This window comes from Papilio polytes, unplaced genomic scaffold (genome assembly GCF_000836215.1).
Source record: "Papilio polytes unplaced genomic scaffold, Ppol_1.0 DF822067.1, whole genome shotgun sequence".
NCBI classification, from domain to species: domain Eukaryota; kingdom Metazoa; phylum Arthropoda; class Insecta; order Lepidoptera; family Papilionidae; genus Papilio; species Papilio polytes.
In genome coordinates this window covers 8,961,384-8,982,941 of record NW_013527137.1, presented here as the reverse complement: position 1 = coordinate 8,982,941, position 21,558 = coordinate 8,961,384, and the positions used below count along the sequence as shown (strand labels likewise).

The 21,558-nt window shown below is 34.3% G+C and overlaps 1 protein-coding gene across 3 annotated transcripts; it reads right to left on the bottom strand.

Moving 5' to 3' along the window:
* Nucleotides 1-899: 899 nt before the first annotated feature.
* Nucleotides 900-21,253, bottom strand: LOC106107466 (anoctamin-9-like). Of its 3 annotated transcripts, none has more exons than XM_013288330.1 (25): nt 21,073-21,253; nt 10,512-10,809; nt 10,033-10,157; nt 9,401-9,553; nt 8,252-8,419; nt 8,072-8,182; nt 7,803-7,937; nt 7,545-7,721; nt 7,154-7,305; nt 6,916-7,018; nt 6,722-6,829; nt 6,275-6,480; nt 5,934-6,100; nt 5,735-5,811; nt 5,276-5,416; nt 4,865-5,029; nt 4,357-4,500; nt 4,104-4,273; nt 3,561-3,700; nt 3,310-3,469; nt 3,127-3,172; nt 2,886-2,991; nt 2,394-2,569; nt 1,808-1,985; nt 900-1,091 (listed from the first exon to the last, which is right to left on the bottom strand). In XM_013288330.1, exons 2-25 carry the CDS (start codon nt 10,798-10,800, stop codon nt 985-987), a joined length of 3,504 nt encoding a protein of 1,167 aa, XP_013143784.1. In that variant the 5' UTR covers nt 10,801-10,809; nt 21,073-21,253; the 3' UTR covers nt 900-984. The 3 variants fall into 3 exon arrangements, with proteins under 3 accessions (XP_013143784.1, XP_013143785.1, XP_013143786.1); XM_013288331.1 differs by having other exon boundaries at nt 7,557-7,721; XM_013288332.1 differs by having other exon boundaries at nt 904-1,091; nt 1,884-1,985.
* Nucleotides 21,254-21,558: the final 305 nt, after the last annotated feature.

Sequence of the window (21,558 nt, the reverse complement as noted above, 5' to 3'; positions counted from 1 at the left end):
CATAAATTTTCCTAGTTCATCGTAAAAATTGTTATGGCTTTGGATTTACCATTGCCAAAATAATTTAAACTACCTATATAATACCAATAATAAAATGTCTCTGTGCCTTATCACTGGTTTTGCGTTAATTATTTACATTATAGTGAAATTATTCACCCCATTATATCTACGTGTTGTGGCAATCTACTAAAAACAAAAAGATAACGTGCATGCAAATGCTGTAAAAAATTATAGGTTGGCACCACTGCGTTGAAATTTTAAAATAATTAAACAACTACTGAAGGAAATTAATATTTAAAGAATCAAATAAATTATGAATACAATTAACTTAAATAAATCCTTTACGTAAATATTAAAAGCCTCTTTAAAGAAATGCAATCTTATAGGAAAATATAATTAAACAACACGCTACACATCTAACAAAAAAGCAATCAAACAGAAAGGAACATTTATTCTAAACTTTTGGTATGCATAACTGTTGTTTTCCACTGACGTGACATGTGATTGCATACTGTCTCTGTTTTCATCATGAAGAATGTAAGGGATAGCAATATATGTGTAAATGAAGAATTCCATTTTACTGAAGAGCTAGTATTTTTTTTTACATTATAAGGTAGCAAACGAGCAATCGGCCACCTGAATCTGTCAAAATCGCGAAGCGATCGCTGCCCATAAACATTCGCGATAGCGGATGAGTTGCCTACCCTTAATCGACGAAGGAGGAGACGCACATAAAGAGGATATTTCCTCCTTCTATGCGTCTTCCCTTTCCATCCTATTCTTATGAGAAAAAGGGTGGGAAGAGGGTCTTATGAGAAAACGAATTACAGTTGGGCCTCCGGCACCGCACACATCAGACGAAACGCGGAATTGCACCCACTTCACGGCTGTCTTCTGTGTGGTCACGGTATTACACCGGGCGAGCCGGTACATTCGTGCGAAGATGTTAAAGCGGGCTCTACCACTGTTAAAATTACTGTGACATCAATGCGTTATTGTCGGCGAGGAGGGTCTTTGAACAACTGCCACGTGTGCGTCAAGGCCGTCCGATGCTCTTGATGTTCGACGCAACCAACTCCCACTAGGCCTATCTGAAATGGTAAAGAAAGTTATATTTGTCTATTAATAAGTTCGGGAAACATTTTTTTCTCAGGTTCTAGATGGACATGCATTGCCAAAAGATTATTAAATGACGGTCACTTCATACTGACTACATCACGCCCTCTATTATCATATTTTAAGTTAAACTTTATGCCTTACGAATTGTACATTACAGTAGAAAGAAAAAATGGATTGAAAAAGATGTCTCCCTAGAAGTTATACTAAAGACAGTCAGTTTTTCAGATTGTAAATATGGTATCTAGTTCATATCTGTATGCAATAACGTCTAATCTCCATTGGTGGTTAAGTACATCTATGCTAATATAATAAAGCGTAAACACACACTACTTAGTCATGTAGGATGTTAGCAATCACGGTATATTTTTAATTAATTCATTTTTTAATAATTAGGCCTACTTACGACAGGCTTTGGGCTATATATTTTCACGCTATAAAACTTAGGAAGTAAGTAATTAGGAAAAAAACCGTCAAACGGGAAAGGGATAAAAACTACAAGCTGTCATCTAAAAGCAAGGTCTTCATGGTTACCGTAATTGTTAACCAATGTCAAAGAACTTTGTTGTTATTTGTGCATTTGAATTTTGACATTTGCAATTGAAAATGTCACAAATGTAAGCAATAAAATATAGTTTTTATAATTTCATGCGGATGAAGCCGCACGGGACAGGTCGTTGTTAATCCTCACCACCAATGTCACTCTTCTGGGCGATCAGTTGCCTGTATTCAGTGGAGAGACGTCGTCTGCCATGTTCATATTTAACCTCTTTAGCCAGCAATGCCTCGCGTTGCATCTGCGTGCGCAGCTCCGTCGGCACGTCGGGTATGAATAGTTGCATCAGACCGGTCAGACCGAACACCACGTGCTGTAAACGAAGATTTATTGAAAAGATTTGCATCTCTTAGTGATGTCATAGAAGATACAGCTTTTTTGTCGCAATGTTTGTCTAATGTAACCATACTCTTTGTCTTGTATAACGATAACAATTGAATGTCTCTTTTCCTTTCGCAGTTTCTCTGTTTAGTGTATAATTAACGTTTATCCGGTGACCGGATAACTCAATTTAGAATCTTGGTTAATCTGTTCCTTGGATGTGTTGACTCACAAAATAGATCAGGGAAGGAAAATTAGCATCATCCTGGTTAGTAATTAGGAGTCAGCAAATATTCACACAAAAATGTTATCGTTCTAAAATAAATGAGATCACATGTTTCTGTGCATGCAACAAGTAATTGTTTACCGTGAATAACAATAGGAATTTCTGTTTTCTTACCTCGAAGACGACAACGAAGGCAAGCCTGGCTGCGAACACATGCCAGTAGTGCGGCGAGAGGCCGTAGGGCTCCGCGTGCTGCGGCGGGTTGCGGTAGCCGCGGTAGGCGCACGTCGCAGGGTCCACTTCGTTCTCGTCCGCGCCCCAGTCCTCGCGGTAGTCCGATGTGTTGAATACTGATATACATACAAATATACTTTCAGTTCTTGTAAACTTGTGAAGAGATGTTTAGTTACTGAGATACTAGGGAAAGCGAATGTTTAGCAGAAAACTGAACGAGATTGATGATGATGTAGTGATGATCAGTGTTACGTTTGTTTTATGGAATAACCTACTCAATAAACTATTTAATAGAAGAGTTACAAATATTTGAGAGAAAAAATCTTTTATAAAACTTGTAAATCGATGGTGATAAGGAACCTCCCCATCTCTACTTCCTGCTGGTTAGCGTAAGGTTCAAAAAGTGGGATCTTAGAAAAAAAATATTCTTACATGATAATGAATGATCGATGTAACCAGCCAATGTATAGTCCGGCGAGTAGACGTACTTGTAGACCATGCGAGGGATGAAGTCACTTGTGTATGCTATGACGAATGCCTGCACAAAACACAATTATAAAAAAAATAGAATTTAGAATAAATCAGTTAAATACACATAATATGATTGCCATTTGAAAAAATTAAGATACGGAGCTAGCAAGGAAATGAACTGGGAATGTAGTAAAGTACTTACATTAGAAACAACCGCTGCATACGTTATTCCTCTTAGTATTCCATACCTGAAATGAAAAAGCGCTAAGTTTTAGGAGGTAACAATGCTATTTTGTACTACAAAACCGAGGAAATAACAAATGCTTGCAGAAAAAAGTGTAGATAATTCATTTTGCCATTCATTTCTTTGTTTTACGATACTTACCAAGCTCCGATATCCTCTACTCTTTCAGCGAGAGGTCTTCTTGCTTGTGTGACCATTTTGTACGCGTCCAGACGGATCTCTGCGATGTTGTTGAGCAATGCGAACAGCGGCGCCAGGGGGAATGCCGCCACGAATAATGTTACGAAGCCGTACTGGAGAACTGAAACAATAGACCAGTTTGTGATACTGACAAAAAATATTTTCCTAGAAGCGATTTAAATGTATTTCTTTATAATTTCACTAAAGCGTACTCATTTCAAGGTACTCGTCGAAGAGCGCGAGTCGTCCTGGGTCCTGCAAGTGGTAGTCTTGCTCCCATGCCATGTGTGGCTTGCTGGGGTCTCTTGTTACCGCGCGGTGGGACCTCTGGCGCCACCAGTTGTGGAGCTTGCTGGAATAAACAAGGACTGATATTAAAGTAAGTTTTTTTTATTACTTAAAGTAGATGGTGTCAGTTGGAGTTTGCCTTAAGTTTAATAAGTAAGCATGGATAGTGCAAACCATTATAGGGAACAGTTGTCACATAAAATCATAATAAATAATCTATACTAATATTATAATACAAAGAGGAAAGTTTGTGTTGTTGGACTTTTGTATGTATTGAAATAACCTTAAAACTACTGGACCAATTTCAAAAATTCTTTCTTCATTAGAAAGCTACATTATCATTGAGTAACATAGGCTATATGTTTTTACAATTTTTATTTCCACGAGGGCGGAGTCGCGAGCAACAACTAGTCTTAAATTAAAAAAAAATCCAATATTTAGAATGTCGATAAAAAGTAAATACTCACGGAAAACCAAGTTCTAAGAAATTGTTGAAGCACTGCTTCCCAACCATGATGATAGCCAGTTGTATGCACAACTCCGACAAGCAGCCCGCGGGGTCGCAAATGTCGCCTTTTAACTTCAAAAATTCCGACTTGCGAGCTTGATCGTCGCCGGGGTAGTCGTAAAAACGACCCTTTAATAGTTAGAACATCAATTATTAAGCAATCTTAAACTAAATGCAATTTTTAAACAGATTCAGTAACGTTTGATGATTACCTTGAAGAATGCAATGTAGATAAGCGATGAATAGTAATTCATAAATTCGATAAAGAATATTTTAAAGGTATAAGAGTCTTCATATTCAGTCTGCGTTCGAGGATTCTCCATATTTGTTAAATAAACAGCAACCCTCGAATATAACTAAAAATAGAAAAAATAATTCAAAAACTCAATTATAGCACGTTACTTTACGTTACAGTACAAGGAATTCAAGGATTATTCCCAACCGTCACCCCGCTCTGTCCCCATGTTGAGACAGTTGAGAATAAAAAGTTCCATCCATAGCACCTTTTGGGACGAGGGTGCGGTTGGAACTTATTTTATTTCATAACGGTTCCATCTGTCACTTTATTAGTGTTAGTGGGACTAATAGTTGGGACATTAAACTTTTTATTCTGACTTTGGGACATAGCGGGGTGACAGTTGGGAATAATACGAATTTAAGCATCTTAGTATGGACATAAATACCTATTAAAAGTCTAGCAGTAAGTAGTTTAGTACATACCCTTGTGAGAATCATAATAATTATTAAATTAATAACAGCAGCAGTCATGGTTGTGAATATTTTTGCGTGCTTTTTAATGAAAAATCCACTTCCTCCGTAAATAACGGATACCATTGAGATCCGGTATATGATGGTACCCAATACTGCTCCCATTACTATCGTGATCTGTGAACAAAAACCTTATAAAAAGCATCCATTATTTATATGGCCATAATCTCTCTAACTTATGCTCATCTATTTCTGAAGTTGGTCATTTTACCTACTGGTCCTTACTTATAACAGCTAACTACGATTACATTTTTATAGTGTATTTTCATCACCTTTAATCAACTTATTGTATTAAATTAAAGAATTAAAGGATTAAAAAAGTAGTATAGGCGGTAAATAAATATTTTTCTGTCATTGTCTTACCATAAATAAGACAGCGGAGCTTGTAGCGACGTATCTCATGGTCTTCTGCCAGCCTGGCAAGTACGGCTCCTTCTCGCGCGTCACCGGGTTGGTTCGGAATGTCTTCACTGATGTCTCGAACTCAGGACGTGGCTCTTCATCCTAGAAGTAATCAAATGAGATATTTTATTTCACGTAAAATATCCTGTCTATTGCATTTCCGACAGTAGTATCAGGCAAATCTATTAAAAACTTTTCCTTTCACACTTATATCCACATAATAGTAAAACGGTAAATATAAACCATCTTTCTTAAGTTTTCTCAAAACTAGCTCAAGCTACTCGTAAAATTACACGAAGAGTCTCTACAACTTATCGTTTTGAGAACTTCGGGACCCCTGTGCGATAGTAATTTACGTACACGAGTACCTATATTTTAATTTTTAGTTTTTACTTATGATAATAAAGGTAAGTTCCTTACTTGATCGACACCCCCTAAGTCCCATTCCCAACGCAATACTGATTGCTTTCTCTTCCATAGCTCTAGGAATGTTGTTGCTGAAAAATATAAATAAAACCTTTGAAGAATAAAACAGATTTATGTCCAATAAATGTTAATTTTCAAGTTTACACAATAAGCAAGTTATAAAAAGAAAAGTTATATTAAAATTACAACTTACCCCAAAAAGACATAAATATAGCGAAGAACACTGTAGCTGGGTTATCAAATAAATATGATAATTTGGCAAAAAGACAGGAGTCCGACAGCCTTTGGTACTGGCACGCTTTATCGCAGAGCGGGCATAGTGTTATGTTGCCTGGCCCACTGGCATCGCATATCTCCTTGCTGAAAGTATACTTCTATTTAAATTTTGTTATAATCTTCTTAAAAGAAGATAAGTATGCCTAATATAAGTGTGACGGCTGATTCAAGAATGATCTTAATCGCCGTAAAATTACCATATTACTGTTCGATGAGAACGTCTTAGAAATTAAAAAGAAACAAAATTATAAACAATACCTAGGAATGTTATCGTCCGATTCCATGCTGGCTAACCCGTACAAGAAGCACAAAGTGCCAACGATGGCGGGTGCGTACAACATCTTGGTGTAGAAGCCGAGCCAGCAGAAGTAGAGACCGATCTTGTCGCCGAAGTATCGCCGGACGAGCCACAGCGGCTGCTTCTTGTACCACTTGCAAGGTCGAGCCCATTCCAGATAGAGTAACTGAAGGATACAACATTAACTTTAAACTGTAGTTCTATACGTATAGAATAATAGAATAAAATTGGTTTACGAGTATAAAATACTAGTGTTAAAAATTATTACTTCTTAATTTCAGTTCGATGAGTGTTTTTGAGTAAGTCTTCTATATACTCTTTTCAACGAGAAGTCTTTCAATGCTTGCAAGACTACTCCATTTTTTGTGGAAAGTAGTAGTAATAATTTATACAAATTTAATTATTACCCGTCTATCTGTAGTACTTCCATCTGGACTGTCGAGGTCATAGCGTCCCTCGTGGAGAGGAAAGCAAGCGAGGTAAGTGCCATCGTTAAGTAATCTGCGAATACCCATCTAGAAGCAGTAAAATAAATTGTTAATGCAAAATGTAAGGCTTATCATTTTTAATAGCAAGAAAACAAGAAAGATAATTTGAATACCTTAGTTTCAATACTGTCATATCTTGCTCTAAGTAATATCTGCATAACTAACATACTTCTTTGCGCAGGAGAGAATTGCGTGTGGCGATCTTTGACTAGGAACCTATGAAAGAGTAAACCTACAATTACATCGCTTAGTAACTAGTGCCAGTAACAATCGAACCCACGACTCGCAACAATTACTCACGACTACTTGTAACTACTACAATTATTGCAGGACATGGAAGTAGATACTTACTGTTCTTCTCTTCGGACTCCTTTTTGTTCGGTTGCAGCATAAAATGAGGGTTCCGGCTCTATTCGACTATGTTCATATTCGTAGAGTTGCTTCCATTTTCTTCGCCATTTTGAGTACCATTTTCTTTCCTTTTCTGTTATTTTCTCTTCAGACTAAAATGACAGAGTTTACATAATTTCAATCATAATACATAATTTTCTCTATATCAATTTATTTTACGTAATAAATAAATATTAGTACAGAAAACTATTACGTAGAAATTATTGAAATAAAGAAATATGCCCATTATTAAATCATATAATCAACTCTTTTGTTAAAATAGAATATCTGAGAAATAAAAGTTGTTTTTGGAAAATTAGAAGAAAGATAGAACAGAGATTATTAAATTTACCCAAGCTCTTACGGAAATTGTTATAAATCTTTTGGTTGGTAATTTCATTCCCATAACTTCTGCTAGTCTTATTTCAGTCTTCCAAGGTATGTGTATCTTTAGAAACCACGTTTTCTCATCAAAAGATAGACATTTATTTTCTAATTCTAACTCCAGACCTTCTTTTATCAGATTCTCCTGAAACAAATTATAGTAATTCAAACTTATGTAAGAATTCTCCAGTTGATTTTCTCATTGAAATTGCTATTTTAATCTCACTTGAAATATTTTTCTATGATCTCTCTTTTTGGCTTCAGCTTCCGTCATAACTCCATAATCTTCCTCCTCATAAGCCAGAACCATGTCAATCCTGCGTCTCCCGTCTCTAAACATCAAGGAGTCAGGATCAAGTCCCTGGAATAATTTAACGGGTTTTTTAACACTTATTTTATTTTCTATCTTCAGGTTTTATTTTTATGGTTAAATGTTGTTAAAATAGATTGCATTTACTGTATTATATGATTAAATAAAGTCGTCGAGTATCTTACTTCTGGATTTGTTTCTCCTACGTTATCATCTTTTTCGTTGAAATATTTTGGCACCGAGTCTTTTCTGTCATCTGTATTTGCATAATCCGAACTCTTACTGTCTGACTTGGACTGAAAAAGATGCATTTTAATTTACAACCAAAAAAATCAAGGATTTTTTATTTGAAAGAGATATAATACCTGAAAACTAGGCATTGGAGTGGCAGGTTGTGTGGATAGACCTTGCTTGAATTTAGGCGAGAAGGCTCCGGCGGCTGACGTCACGTTTTTCACGAGCCTCCAGCCTCGGTAGCGACGCTCTTCGGAACTGTCTCGCGAACTTGTTCTTAGGTCATCTCGGAGATATATCTAAACACAGACAAATAGGTACTTCGCACTAATAACGCATCCCGATTTTTTCATCTGAATACGAAATATTACATTATATTCTATGTAGACCAAAGGTTACTCGATTATAGAGATGTCTTTACTACAGCCGAATGTCTTCCCCTTTGCTATCAAAGACAAAAGCTTTTAGAAAACAGTGTAGAATGTTAACATCAAAAATTCGAAGATCAGAAAATCACAACACGTACAAATACAGAAGCCGCACAAAATTTTACTTCACAACAAAACATTGGCGAAACTAAAAAATAATACACGAAACACAAAGACGTTGTTAACCTTAAATTCATTTCGAGACAAACATTTGCATTAATAAACGTAATAATTACATCAAACGAACACTTGTACGTAACGAATACATTTTAATACCTTTTTATCACCTGGCTCCACAAAGGGTATAGTCTGAAATATCAAATCTCCGATGTATATTTCAACTAGCTATCACCCGCGACTCGGTCCGCGCGGATTTAAAAAAAAAACTTAATTAGTAGCCTATGTGTTCTTCTAGATAATGTTCTACATCTATGCCAAATTTCAACGAGATCCGTTCATCCGTTTAGGCTGTAAACTATAAAACATCATCCATTGATACTTCTAACTAAACCTTCATTAATAAATTTAGTAAGAAGAACATTTATAATATTAGTAAGAAATAAGATCACCAATTAATTGTAATGTATGCAGCATTGTATTGAAAATTTTTGTTCACTGTGCTTGCGTTTCTCTCGTTATTCGTATTTTTTGCATAGAAAAAGCTATTTTGAACTTCGTGATGCAATAATTGAAATCATACATCAAGAAAATTGCAAAATGTGTAACGCAAATATTTCAGATTTCCAACTCTTTAAATCTGTTTTAATAATGCTATTTTTAAATGTATTCCAAGTACATTATTTCTTGATATCCAAATCCTTAATATACTTATGAATAAAAAACTTCAAATACCTTGTTTCCAGGACTCTCCATGATGTCGGCTAGTGATGTTCCGAATGCTGATTCCGGGGCGAGATTGTCGGATGACCGCCAAGGAGGTTGGAGGTGTAGTGGAGTGCCTGGCAGTGATGTCTCATGGCTTCGACGGTGAAGTCTATTGTGATGCTAGTGGAAGGTAAGTAAAGTTATTCACATGTGTGGTAGCAAGCGAAAAAACAAACGTTTCCTTAAATCTTATGCATTTCACTGATTTGATAATACAAAAAGTTAGGTTGACATTGGTAAATCCTATCATTAAACATACCGTTAAGATTCTATTTATAAAACTAACTTTTTTTGGACTGTCATCCTTGTTTCTTTAGTGCGATTTTTTCTTTTTTTTAAATAATGCCAAACAATCACATTATTAGTCGTGACCAGTGTTAGGGCCTATTTATTACTACATTTGAGTTACTTCGTCTAATTGTGATGAACGACACGACGTTCCCACGTGTAATTTATGTATGTATCACAAGATCTAAACTTGATGTAAAGCCACTAAGACTTTAACCTTCGTTTTAAAAATGTTCTAATATATAAAGATTTCTTTTTATTCTATTTGTTTCTTTTATTGCAAGTTTAGTTTCACTACAGTGAACTCTAACCTGATCATCGTTCCCATTTTCAGATACACTGAGTTCTGTTCTTGTTGTTGATGTTGAACTATTTAGATTGTCCCAAGCGTTATGATTTCTTGTATTAGCTGTTGGTGGCTCCGAAACTGTCCCATCTATAAAAGTACAAAACGGTAAGAAGAAAGGTATTTTAAAATCTAAAATTATTATAATGGACTTTGTTTTACATTATGAATGATGTAAGAGCAATTTGTAGTAAGATAATTTATAGTTACTAAGTATCGTTTATAAAGATAATCTTCTTTAACCAGAATTATCAAGGTGAGTTACAAATGAGTATGGTTTTTTTTACTGTTCTTGTTCCATTCTTTCACGCAATTCACCTATGGATAAGTCTAGAATTATATTTCTTCTTTATCGTACCCTTACAATGTAGCCCTTCATATTCATATTCACTATCACTAGATAAAATTATAACACCATTTTTCTACATAGTTGAAATGTCATACCATCACGAATAACTTCTTTTTTAGCTCTACCTCCGTCGTCGCTATTCCTTCTAGAAGATGCTTCGCTATGGCTTCCGGTAACTCTTTCACTTTCAAATGTTATCCTATCGAGTACAGCTTGATCGTCCAGTCTCTGCCCTGGGATTTGATTGACTTTTCCTAATCCCCGACCAAATTTGTCCAACTGTTCCAAAGCTCTGCGCGGTGCACGCTGGTTTAGTTTCGTTATAACTTTTCTGACGCTGTTCTCTTCAACTTCGAACGGTTCGTGATCACGACCATTTTCCATTGTAATTTGCTGTTAGAAATAAAAAAAAAATATTGTAAATGCAATACTGTTAGAATCTGGTAAAATTGTAGTTACAATGAAAAATAAATTGATCTAATAACACAAAAGAGATTTAAATAAATCAGTTATTGTTTGGATTACATTGGATCATGGTTTGGTTCGTGTTGTCTTATCGTTTCATACATAATATTAAATGTATTTTAATACTAATCAAGATAAAATTTAATCTCAATTTATAGTGTAAAAACGTGGGAACAACACAGTCTGTGCTATTGATTTACTATCAACAATGCCACTATAACGACACCCATGATTACATCAAGCGTATGATTCGCATCTTCAGCTCTATTACGATAGTTTCACACGAGGACAGCACAATCCAGAACAGTTAGATATAACAGTATTGCTATTGTTAGAACACGTCGCATTGATTGTATACGGACGAACTTTGTTGCACGGCGCTGCTATGGTTGGTAGTTTTGTCAGAAAATATGTAATACTTACTGAGGCATGGGAAAGGACAACAAATTACCTGACAAGATAGTCGACAAGAAACTTGTGACAATTTTATGATATTGTTAGGAGAGTTAATGAATTATTGTGATTTACTTTCACTTATAGCCAGGACAGATGACAGCGACTTTCTGGATACGACGTTAACCTTCCTAGTCGCCAAACCTCGTGCCCAACTTGGCGACTTAACTGACACAAACTTCCTGATACGACACAGAATGCCACGGCCCCCGGTACGCAAATCTTTGAGTGTGCGTTTAAACGTTTGCAGTACTGCATTGCTATGTCTCACTGTCTTCGTGTGAAGCATAATGCTCTGACATTGATGACATGTCATATTGACGACGTGTGGACGTGTCCGTAGAAACATTTACCTAAATATAGCTCTATATGATACTATCGATTTGTGTACCGTAATGTAGGGAAGGCCAATGTGGGTCAATCAGCTGTATGGGGATGGTTTGAGTTAGTGTTGTCAATATTTTATTTGTTTTAGGTAATTGATTTTTATGCCGTGACGTATTCAATTTTATAACTGATGGTTAGTGTCATCACCTTGATTACTGCTATTTAATACCTCGGAGGAAAATGTTTTAGGAATTAATTGTTAACACTATAAGATAGGATATGTTTTTGCTTTATAACGTCAATATTTGTACGTAAATCGGGAATTTTTTAAGTTATTAAATTAGAATTATAATTTTTAGAATTTCAATAGTAGCTTATGTATAACTAGCTTTCGCCCGCGACTCCGTCCGCGTGGTATTAAAAAAAAGTGAGTAGCCTTTGTGTTCTTCAAGACTATTCTCTACATGCCAAAATTCATCAATATCGGTTCAGCCGTTTAGGCTACAAACTCTAACAAACATCCATCAATCTAAACTTTCGCATTAATAATAGAGAAGTGTATAAGTGTATAAGCTAATGTAATAATAGTACATTTAATATCATTATCCACTTGCCCTTATCCCTTACGGAGGGTCGGCACAGTATGTGCTGCTCTTCCATACATCTCTATCAGCCGTCATATCTGAATCCACTCCTTTCTTAAGCATATCCTCTTTCACACAATCCATCCATACCTTCTTCGGTCTTCCTCTTCCTTTGTAGCCATCCACATTTAATCTTAACACTTTCTGGTTTATGTCCCCATCATTTCGTCGCATAACATAGTAATAGTACATTTAACAGAAATATTTAAATAACAAACATTTGCTTATCAATTGTAATTTAGTTAAAAGCGAAAGTCCGGAACTTGTAATACCTATGATTATTTGAAAATAACGGTTTAACTGTTATTCTCCGTATAAGCAATTACTTAATGGTTTATTTCAATTTAATACAGTTGCGTCATTTTTTTTTAATTTCAAGCTATTCTTGTGATCCACCTAGATTTTATATTATTAGCTTTCGCTCGCGACTCTGTAGCGTGGAATTAAAAAAAAAAAATTAAGTCGCTTATGTATTCTTCCAGACTATGCTCTATATATATGCCAAATATCATCGAGATCCGTTCCGCGGTTTAATCTACAAACTCTAACATTCCATCCTCCATTTAAACTTTACTGTTTATAACATGAGTAAGAATCAATATAGTTAGTAAGATTTCAATTTAATACCAAAAGTTACTTCAAAAAGACCCAGCAATAGCACTTTTAATACTTACAAATTGTATCATTTAATTATTCTTCATCCTTCTCTTATACCGCGATTAATAGTTAATTTTCACAAAACTATCGACCGTAGTCAATCGTGTTGAGTAGTGAATTAAATGTGTTAGAGAATCACCTGAACTGAAGTGAACTCGCACATCAATCACCATTACACCCACGCCTGACAAGTCTGCCACTACTCTAGTTAGTTTCATTCGACAGTGGTACTGATACGTTTTTCTGCACGAATTCATGTATGGTGCGATTTATAGCGAGGATATCGCTTATGAATTATATTTACTAATCATACTAATATTATAAATGCGAAAGTTTTGATGGATGACTGTTTGTTAGAATTTGTAGTCTAAACGGTTGAACGGATTTCGATGAAATTTGATATATAGATGTAGTGGGTAGTCTGGAAGAACACATGGATTACTTGGTTTTGTTTTTTTTTCAATACCACGCGTACGGAGTCACAGGCGAAAGCTAATTATAAATAAATGCATTGAACTTTTGCCACTAAAATACATATACATACTGTACAACAACTTTCTTCATTTATTGATCACAAAAGAGCATAGACCACCTATCCATTAACTTCATATTACTTCCCATCTCTCCTTATTAAGTAAATAAGGACTTCGGGTATCCGAACTACTTTCAACGGTTACCTTGAGGTCAGAATTTTCACATATTGTGCTGCTTTAGATCTAATCGTGTAACGTGTTTAGCAAACAGATGATTTTGGGATCTACTTCAATTAAGGGTAGAATCTATTTTAAAAACCTTTAATCGCTTTCACTTGGACCCCACCTTAGTGTTTCGCGTAGGTGTAAAGACGATTGTTGGTAAATTATTCTGTAACGCTGAAGACAACCTCGATGCTATGAATTATAAATTGAAATGGCATTTAGCTTCGTGTGGAATAGTGACCGTATTGAAAAAAATGGATTTTATTAGATCGGTTTAAATAAATTATAACTTAGAATTGTAAAAATTTAATTAAATTTATGAATAACTTATTATTTTGACTACGGAATCGGGAGAGAACAATTTAATTTATATGAATAAACAATTAAAAAATGAATGAATAAATAAACTTGTTATTTAAAATAAAAATTTGTTTAGTGAAAAAACAAACATTACTCTTACATGAGTGTGGTGCCGGAGGCCCAACTTTAGTCCTATTGCCTTCCCATGCTTTTCTTAGAAGGAAAAGGATGGGAAGGGAACGTGAATTTGACGCTAGAGAAGATGTATAGGAACGGGAAATATCCTCTTTATGTGCGTTTCCTCCGTCAATTAAAGGTAAGCAACGCATCCGCTATTGCGAATGTCTATCTAGCGGCCGCTTCGCTATTTTGGCGGATTCAGGTGGCCGCTTGATCCTTTGCCACTTTATGATATAAAAAATATTTACTTACCTAAATAAATAGCATTGCATCAAACAAAACTATCCACTACGGAAGTTCGCGAAAGAAAAGATTTTACTTTTACCGAACAGCTTTATTATAATGTAAGAAATCACGAATAATAAATCAATTTAATTCCTTATCACCAATTTGAAGTTTTATTACTTATAAATAGCAATTGCAGGCATATTATTACGTACTTTAAAGGTATTTTTTATTAGTATAATAATGTAGTCACGTCCCATATACTATTGTCACGATTTTTAAAAACGTTTCGTCTAGTATTTCTACCGTCTACAAAATCTATTGACAATTTTATATATTACATATTTATAATAATAGGTTAATCATGAATATTCGTTACATACAATTGACATTGGAGCAAATACATTTGATTTATATATTTAGAGCCCAATTCAAAACTAATTTTCATCGTTATATCTCATGTATTTGTTGGGTTGAAAACTAAATAAAAGACTGATTCAGGTGATAAATTGACGTTAGTAATACACGCAGTCATTAAATTGCAGTTGGCAAACTCCATCAATCGCTTAAAGCACTTTGTACCATATTTTGAAAGTAAGGTGTTAAAACATTCCAATTTATGTTTTCGTGTATTTTTGTTAAACAATGGCGTACGGTTGCTATAAACAAATGATTTTAATGTCGTTCGTCTGCTTTTCATCGAGATCTCAATAAAATTGCCATTAAATTCTATACTTTTAACAAACAAAAATCGGTCGTTATCCGTGTGTTACAGTTAACTCAGCTCTAGTGAAGATGACAAATCTCCAAACACACAATTCTTTTTTCAAAAACTAGTTATTTAAAAAACAATAATTCCAGATGACTTCATCCATATTACAAGGAAAGAATAAGAGTTGGTTGTCATTTGTTTCTTATTTCTCACTCTTCAAGATTAATTCAATTAAAATAAACAATCGAGTGTTTATATTTAGTAACAGATTCGTGAACATAAAGTCACTACGGTAAATATTGGCCAGTAAAAATCACCACTTCTTTCGTTATTTACGAATAACTGGATCTTTATTTAACCTACTTACTGATTGAAACAAACTAATTTAAGATATATTTGCACAACATTGACATCTTTCATATGGAGATCCACTGAAGAAAACGCGAATAAATCTCTCACGATATCGAGTTAATCTATACAATATTATAAAGAGGAAAGATTTGTATTTTTGTATGTATTGTAACAAAAAACTACTGGCCCGAATTAAAAATTCTTTCGACATTAAAAAAATACGTTAGTAGAGAGTAACATAGGCTACATCTTTTTATTATTTTTAATTTTATGTGCGTAATCGAGAGCAACAGCTAGTTTCAATTATAAATAGGATCTTACGTCTCAGAAACCTGAATCCAAATGAAAATTATATAATATCAGTATCATATATCTTTCACCACAAAGGCGACATCCAACCTTGGCACAATGAGCTATATTGAATGTGGGTTAAAATAATTTCCACCGTTTCAAATTAATTGATTGAATAAGATATGCTTGAAGTTGCAGTAAGCATAACCTCAAAACAATAGTACTCACTCCCTCAACTGACAAACGAAGGCAGAGGTTCCGTACTTACATTTGGGTAGGCCCTTAATAAACCTCTTATCTAATAAAAAATACTTTAGATTATTAAGAAAATTAAAAGATTTTTCAGTATATTTTTTAAAACATTCATTTAACGAAACAATAGAAAGACTAAAGTATTTTTTTTTCATTAAATTGTCTCATGCATTTTTTAATGTGATGTGCACCGTGTAAGTTAATAATAACTCTGAAAGCCTTGCGTGACTAAAGTCAAAATCATGGCCAGTGTAAACGGAACCGTGTATAGACGGACCGCAATAGAGAATTTGTATCAAAACCGATTACAAAACGAACATGAAAGGTTCAGAAAAACATGGCTGCGCGGACTAATTAGTCGAAATGTATCGAACCTTGATCAAGTTGCATTAAAATGTTAATGTATTTTATTGATTAATTTGGATTCTTTTATTTACACATTACTAAGTTTGCTTTTATTAACTCTCGTGAAGAAGCTGTAGTCTAGTGTGTATTTGATATTAGCTTACGCCCGCGATTCCGTCGGCGTGGTATTAAAAAAAACAAAAGCTAGTAGCCTATGATTTTCCAGACTATGCTGATACAGATTTCATCCAGATTCGTTTAGCCGTTTAGGCTACAAACCCTAACAAACACCCATCCATCCATTTAAACATTCGCATTTATAGCATTAGTAAAATAAACGGAATCTAATAAAATTGGTAGTCTATGAGTCTTTATCTAAACTCATCATCACCATATCCCTGTCCTTATGCCACTATGTGTGTCGGCAGACCAAGTTTTCTTGTTTAAAATTGATCTATCAGTCTTCCATCAATTCATCTCTTTTTAGATCTACTTATGCTGGGTTGTTTCTTTCCATTTATTTTTTCTGATAAAATCTGTCACTAGCTGTCTTTCGCGTCTGATTGTTCCGGTGTGTTCCTTGGAGATTCCAGAAGTCACTAAAGGATAGCCACCGAGGGGATTTTAATGGGCCAAATTTTACATAACCCTGCATTCCCCCTGAGCTCAAGGTATGTTTGAAAGATTTCCCCTGGCACCAAAAAAAAAGCTGTCGCTCGCGTTTAATTAAAAGAAATAAATAATAATATAGCCTATGTCACTTAGTGATAATGTAGCTTTTTAACTGTGTAAGATTTGTTGAAATCCGCCAAGTAGTTTTTGATTTATTAAACTACATACAAAAATCCAAAAATATAAATCTTTCCTCTTCATAATATTAGTATAGATATAGGTTACCTAGTGATCCATTAGTGTTAGGTTGACCTAATTTTCAACGGAATAAAACTCTAGTTACGTAGTTAGGAAACGCAATTTATGAAGTTATCAAACCAAAAACAAACGAATGGTTAAATGTAGCTGGCTAGGCAATTAGTCTTTTTAAAAACTTTTTTGTTCTTAGAATATTAAACTAAAAAAAGTCAATTTTACAAATCCACTTATAAAACTAGTTCTGGATATGTCATTTGTATCATGAAGCTATAATTTTCCGCGTCACCTGCTCACTTTCACAGAACAATGCATTTGCCCCACTCCGGTTTATTTCATCGGCTCGTCAATTATTCATTATGCGAAAGATAACAATTGTGGCTCATATACGTGGCCGGAAGAATTTTAATATAAAACATACTTTATTTATTGATTTATTTTTATTATGGACTAGCTGTTTCCGTGCAGCTTCATGCCCATAAATTATAAAAACTTTATTTTATTGTCTACATTTGTCATATTGTCAATTGCAAGTGTCAAAATTACTGTTACAATAATAACCTTCCTTCCTTAATGTTGGCAGCTTGTAGTTTATGGTATTTAACAGCGTAAAATTTATAGCCTAAAGCGTGTCGTAAGTGTAGGGCTTTTTTTTTTAAAAAAAAAAAGAAAATATTCAAAAGTATGCTGTGATTGCTGACATGCATTAGATGGCAAATAGATTAAAGTAAACAATGTTTGAAAATTAAAAACAAATCATTTTACGAAACCTGGTCATTCTCCTGCAATTAAATATATGACATGTTTCAAGTTTTATCTAGATCGCTAATCTGTTTGGAATTACCTGGTTACAAACGTCCAGACGTTACCAACGTTAAGCACGCATAGCTTAAAAAAAACTATCGCACAACTGTTTAGTCGTTCTTTGATTCCTATGAGCTTATATGGTATGCGTACTCTACTCGATTTTTAGTTGTGCAACTAAACAGTTGAATAGGCTGCGAAACAATCGACTATCGCACAACAGTTTTGCGATAGTTGAGCCAAAGGTTCGTCCGCTTTAGTAAGATTGTACGTAACTGTATGAAGTAAAGGAATAAAATATTTTTGTACATTTATAATAACATTACCAGTTATTACTCACAGTTTACTTGGCATATTTTAAGCATAACGTGTTACGTATTGTCTCCATTGTGACGTAACATAAACATATGTTCATTGAATAGAACTGGTTGGTAATTAAAAAAATCAATAACGACTAACTATAGTATACATGGGGAAGAATACGAATCGAATGACAATCAAGTGCAGTCTGAAGCAGATTAAGCTACAGACTGCAATTGAGCGGTTTTTTTTGTAATAAAAGGGGGCAAACGAGCGGCGAGAACACCGAGGTGGTTAATGACGCCCATGGAGGTCCGTAACACCAGAGGAACTACAGATGTGTTGCAAGGCTTTAAGGAAATGATAGGCTCGCTTCTTGAAGGACCCTAAGTCGTATTGGTTTGGAAATACCGCTGAGGACAGACCGTACCACACGCGGCTGTGCGGGGCAGAAAGTTCCGCTGAAAACGAGTGTTGACGAGACAGACTACCTACGTGTAAACGTAAAAAGAAAGTCGGGAAAAATATATTTAAATGAATCTCATGAATGAATTTTAAACACTAATAAACTAGCACTAACATCGGTTTAAACTTTAAGCTACTGGTTCCAATAGTCTTTCGATTAGCAACAACTTAAAAATTCCAATATATTCTGAAAATTTTTCATTTCCTGATCTATTTGCATTGATTTATGACGATTGGAGCGGGTCCATACCTTTGAATAAACTATCGCACAACTTTCGTGCGATTGTCGATTGTTTAGCAGCCAATTCAACTTAGTTGCAAATCTAAAGGTCGAATAATGTGCGCACTTCTATAAATCGAAGCGCTACTAAACAGTCGTGCGATAGTTTAGTCAAAGGTGTGCGTGCGCGATTAGTAAGCCGATGGTTCATATGCATTCTTATTTGAACTGTACAATACGTTTTATGGATCTCATTCCATATTTGAATACAAATAAAAAGTGAAAGTCACATACTTGTGACGACCCATCAATTACATTCGGTTATCCTGAATTATTAACCTCCACTATTGAGTTCGTTCTATTTTCGAATACAAACACATATGAATTTCTTATAACAACCCAAATACCAAACGTTGTTAGTACCATTTTCATTAAAAAAATCCATTCGCATGACTTCCGAGTAAAATAACTTTCGATTATAATTACTCTACATTCTAGAACTTAGGCAAGTACACCTTATACGTTTGTGGCTAGGAAGTTGTGGTTTGAAAAAACATGTGAGAATAACATCCGATGTATGTCAACATAATATTTATAAGCTGTTCCCGTGCGAATTCATCTGCATAAAACTATAAAAAATTAATTTTATTGCTTACATTTGTCAAATTATCAATAGCAAATGTCAAAATGACATGGCATGACAACTTTGGCAATCTTGCTTTCTTGATGTTGGCAGCAATTTATGGTCCCTTTCCCACAATAGGGTTTTCATCCAATATGTTTACCCCCTAAGTTTAATCTTGTTAAAATATATAGCCTAAAGCGTGACGTAAGTGTAAGGCTTTTTATTGAAGTAATAATTATTCAAGAATATGCCGTAATTGCTGACATCTTACGCAACAAAGTGTGTATTTAGGCTTTATTATAATAGTATAGAATTATAGATATAAGCCTTTTTAATGTTTTTGTTACGAGAATGTAAATTTCTACGACGTTCATTTTCTACAATTCGAATCTTAAAAAGTAAAACTTGGCCTAGAAACCAGTGTCATTCTTTTGAAGTACGACGTTTTTTTGTCATTTCCAGGTATTCAATTATTTACAGTTTTTGCTTACGAAGATGTTGTATTGAAACCTTATGATATCAATTAGAACGAAATTAATTACTTAAAGATAAAATTGAAATGGAAATAAACGTCAATAACGTAAATATAAAACAAAAAAAAAGGAAAACAACTCACATATTGTTTCCTCTTAGTGTGCGGCGTACGAAAAGACTATCAAATCGATTTTCATGCGATTTTCGTCCGTTAACACGTGACTCAATCCAAAACAATGCCACGTGTCCTATTAAAAGACTGAGATTGACGAGAATGCGAAGGAAATGTAAAAAGTGTATAACCCAATTCAGTAATTATCATAAACGTTTTTTTAAAATACCAATAACATTAATAAGTAACTTTTCCTTCAAATAGCTCATTTAACTACATGATAGATATACATATTATAAAATTTAAAATTAACAAAGATCATTCGCACCAAAACAGTTTTATTTTAGTTTAAGATATTTAAAGGGGGTGTTTTTAAAAGTTTTATTATTAACACTTTTTAAGGTGTTCCTCCGTAGTTCTTGGAAGTTAAAGGATTATTATGATTTATTAAAGAAAGATATAACAAAAAAGTAAATACGATTTTTTTGTTACCTATTTCTTGAGTATTGTACCCTGACCTTTAGGTTTAACGAGATAGTCTAAACCACTGAGCCACATTACTTATTGGGATCTTATATTATCTTTAATAAATAATTATTCGATTAAGAGAAAATAGATTGATTACTCAATAACTACTGAAACATTTAAATTTAACCATATTACTCTATTTTAACTATTTTAAAAAACGAAGAAAATATATAATTTTGTATATTTTCACAAAAACTCTGATCTACAACACAAAAATAGCAATTTTACCACAAACCAAACACTAACAAGATTATACGAACACAGTCCAAAAACAACTGGCCAAAATTTACGCTCGAAATCAAATGAATGCATAACAAAATAATCTAAACAAAGCGTAAAAGAAATCTTCAAAATTACTCACCTGAATAAATTTGTAGACTAATCAATTATTCTCAAAAACACATTCGATGTGAGAAACTGAACACATTGGAGAGAAAAAAATCAGTTCAAGTTTATTGTGTGATGTACTTTTCTCGCAGATATTTCCCACATCGTAATTACGCGCGCGTTTCCGCCGGCTTCCGATTTTCAAATAAACTAACCAAGATGGCCGACACCGGCTGACATTGTTATAAATAGTGATGGCGCTTGATCGAAACGCGTGTATCGATATCGACATAGTTCGTATATTGCTTACCTTACATTTCGATTCAGTAAAGCTCCGAGTTACTGAGGGCATGTAGAGCAGATTTTAGACGGTTTCTTGAGTTTTGTATTCGACATTAAAATATTGGTATGTTTTTATTATAACTTTAAATCACAGAAGAAAAAGAAATATAATCAGTTGAGTCGTGACTGCATGCGGTTTCGAAATTCAGCTGATCAATGTCAAATACTTTAACGTAAG

Coding starts and splice junctions, on each gene's coding strand:
- LOC106107466 (XM_013288330.1), bottom strand. CDS start 10,800: ATGGAAAATGGTCGTGATCACGAACCGTTCGAAGTTGAAGAGAACAGC. Junction 3,701..4,103: donor TTCTTAGAACTTGGTTTTCC/GTGAGTATTTAC, acceptor TGTTTATTCCAG/CAAGCTCCACAACTGGTGGC. Junction 3,470..3,560: donor CGACGAGTACCTTGAAATGA/GTACGCTTTAGT, acceptor CTATTGTTTCAG/TTCTCCAGTACGGCTTCGTA.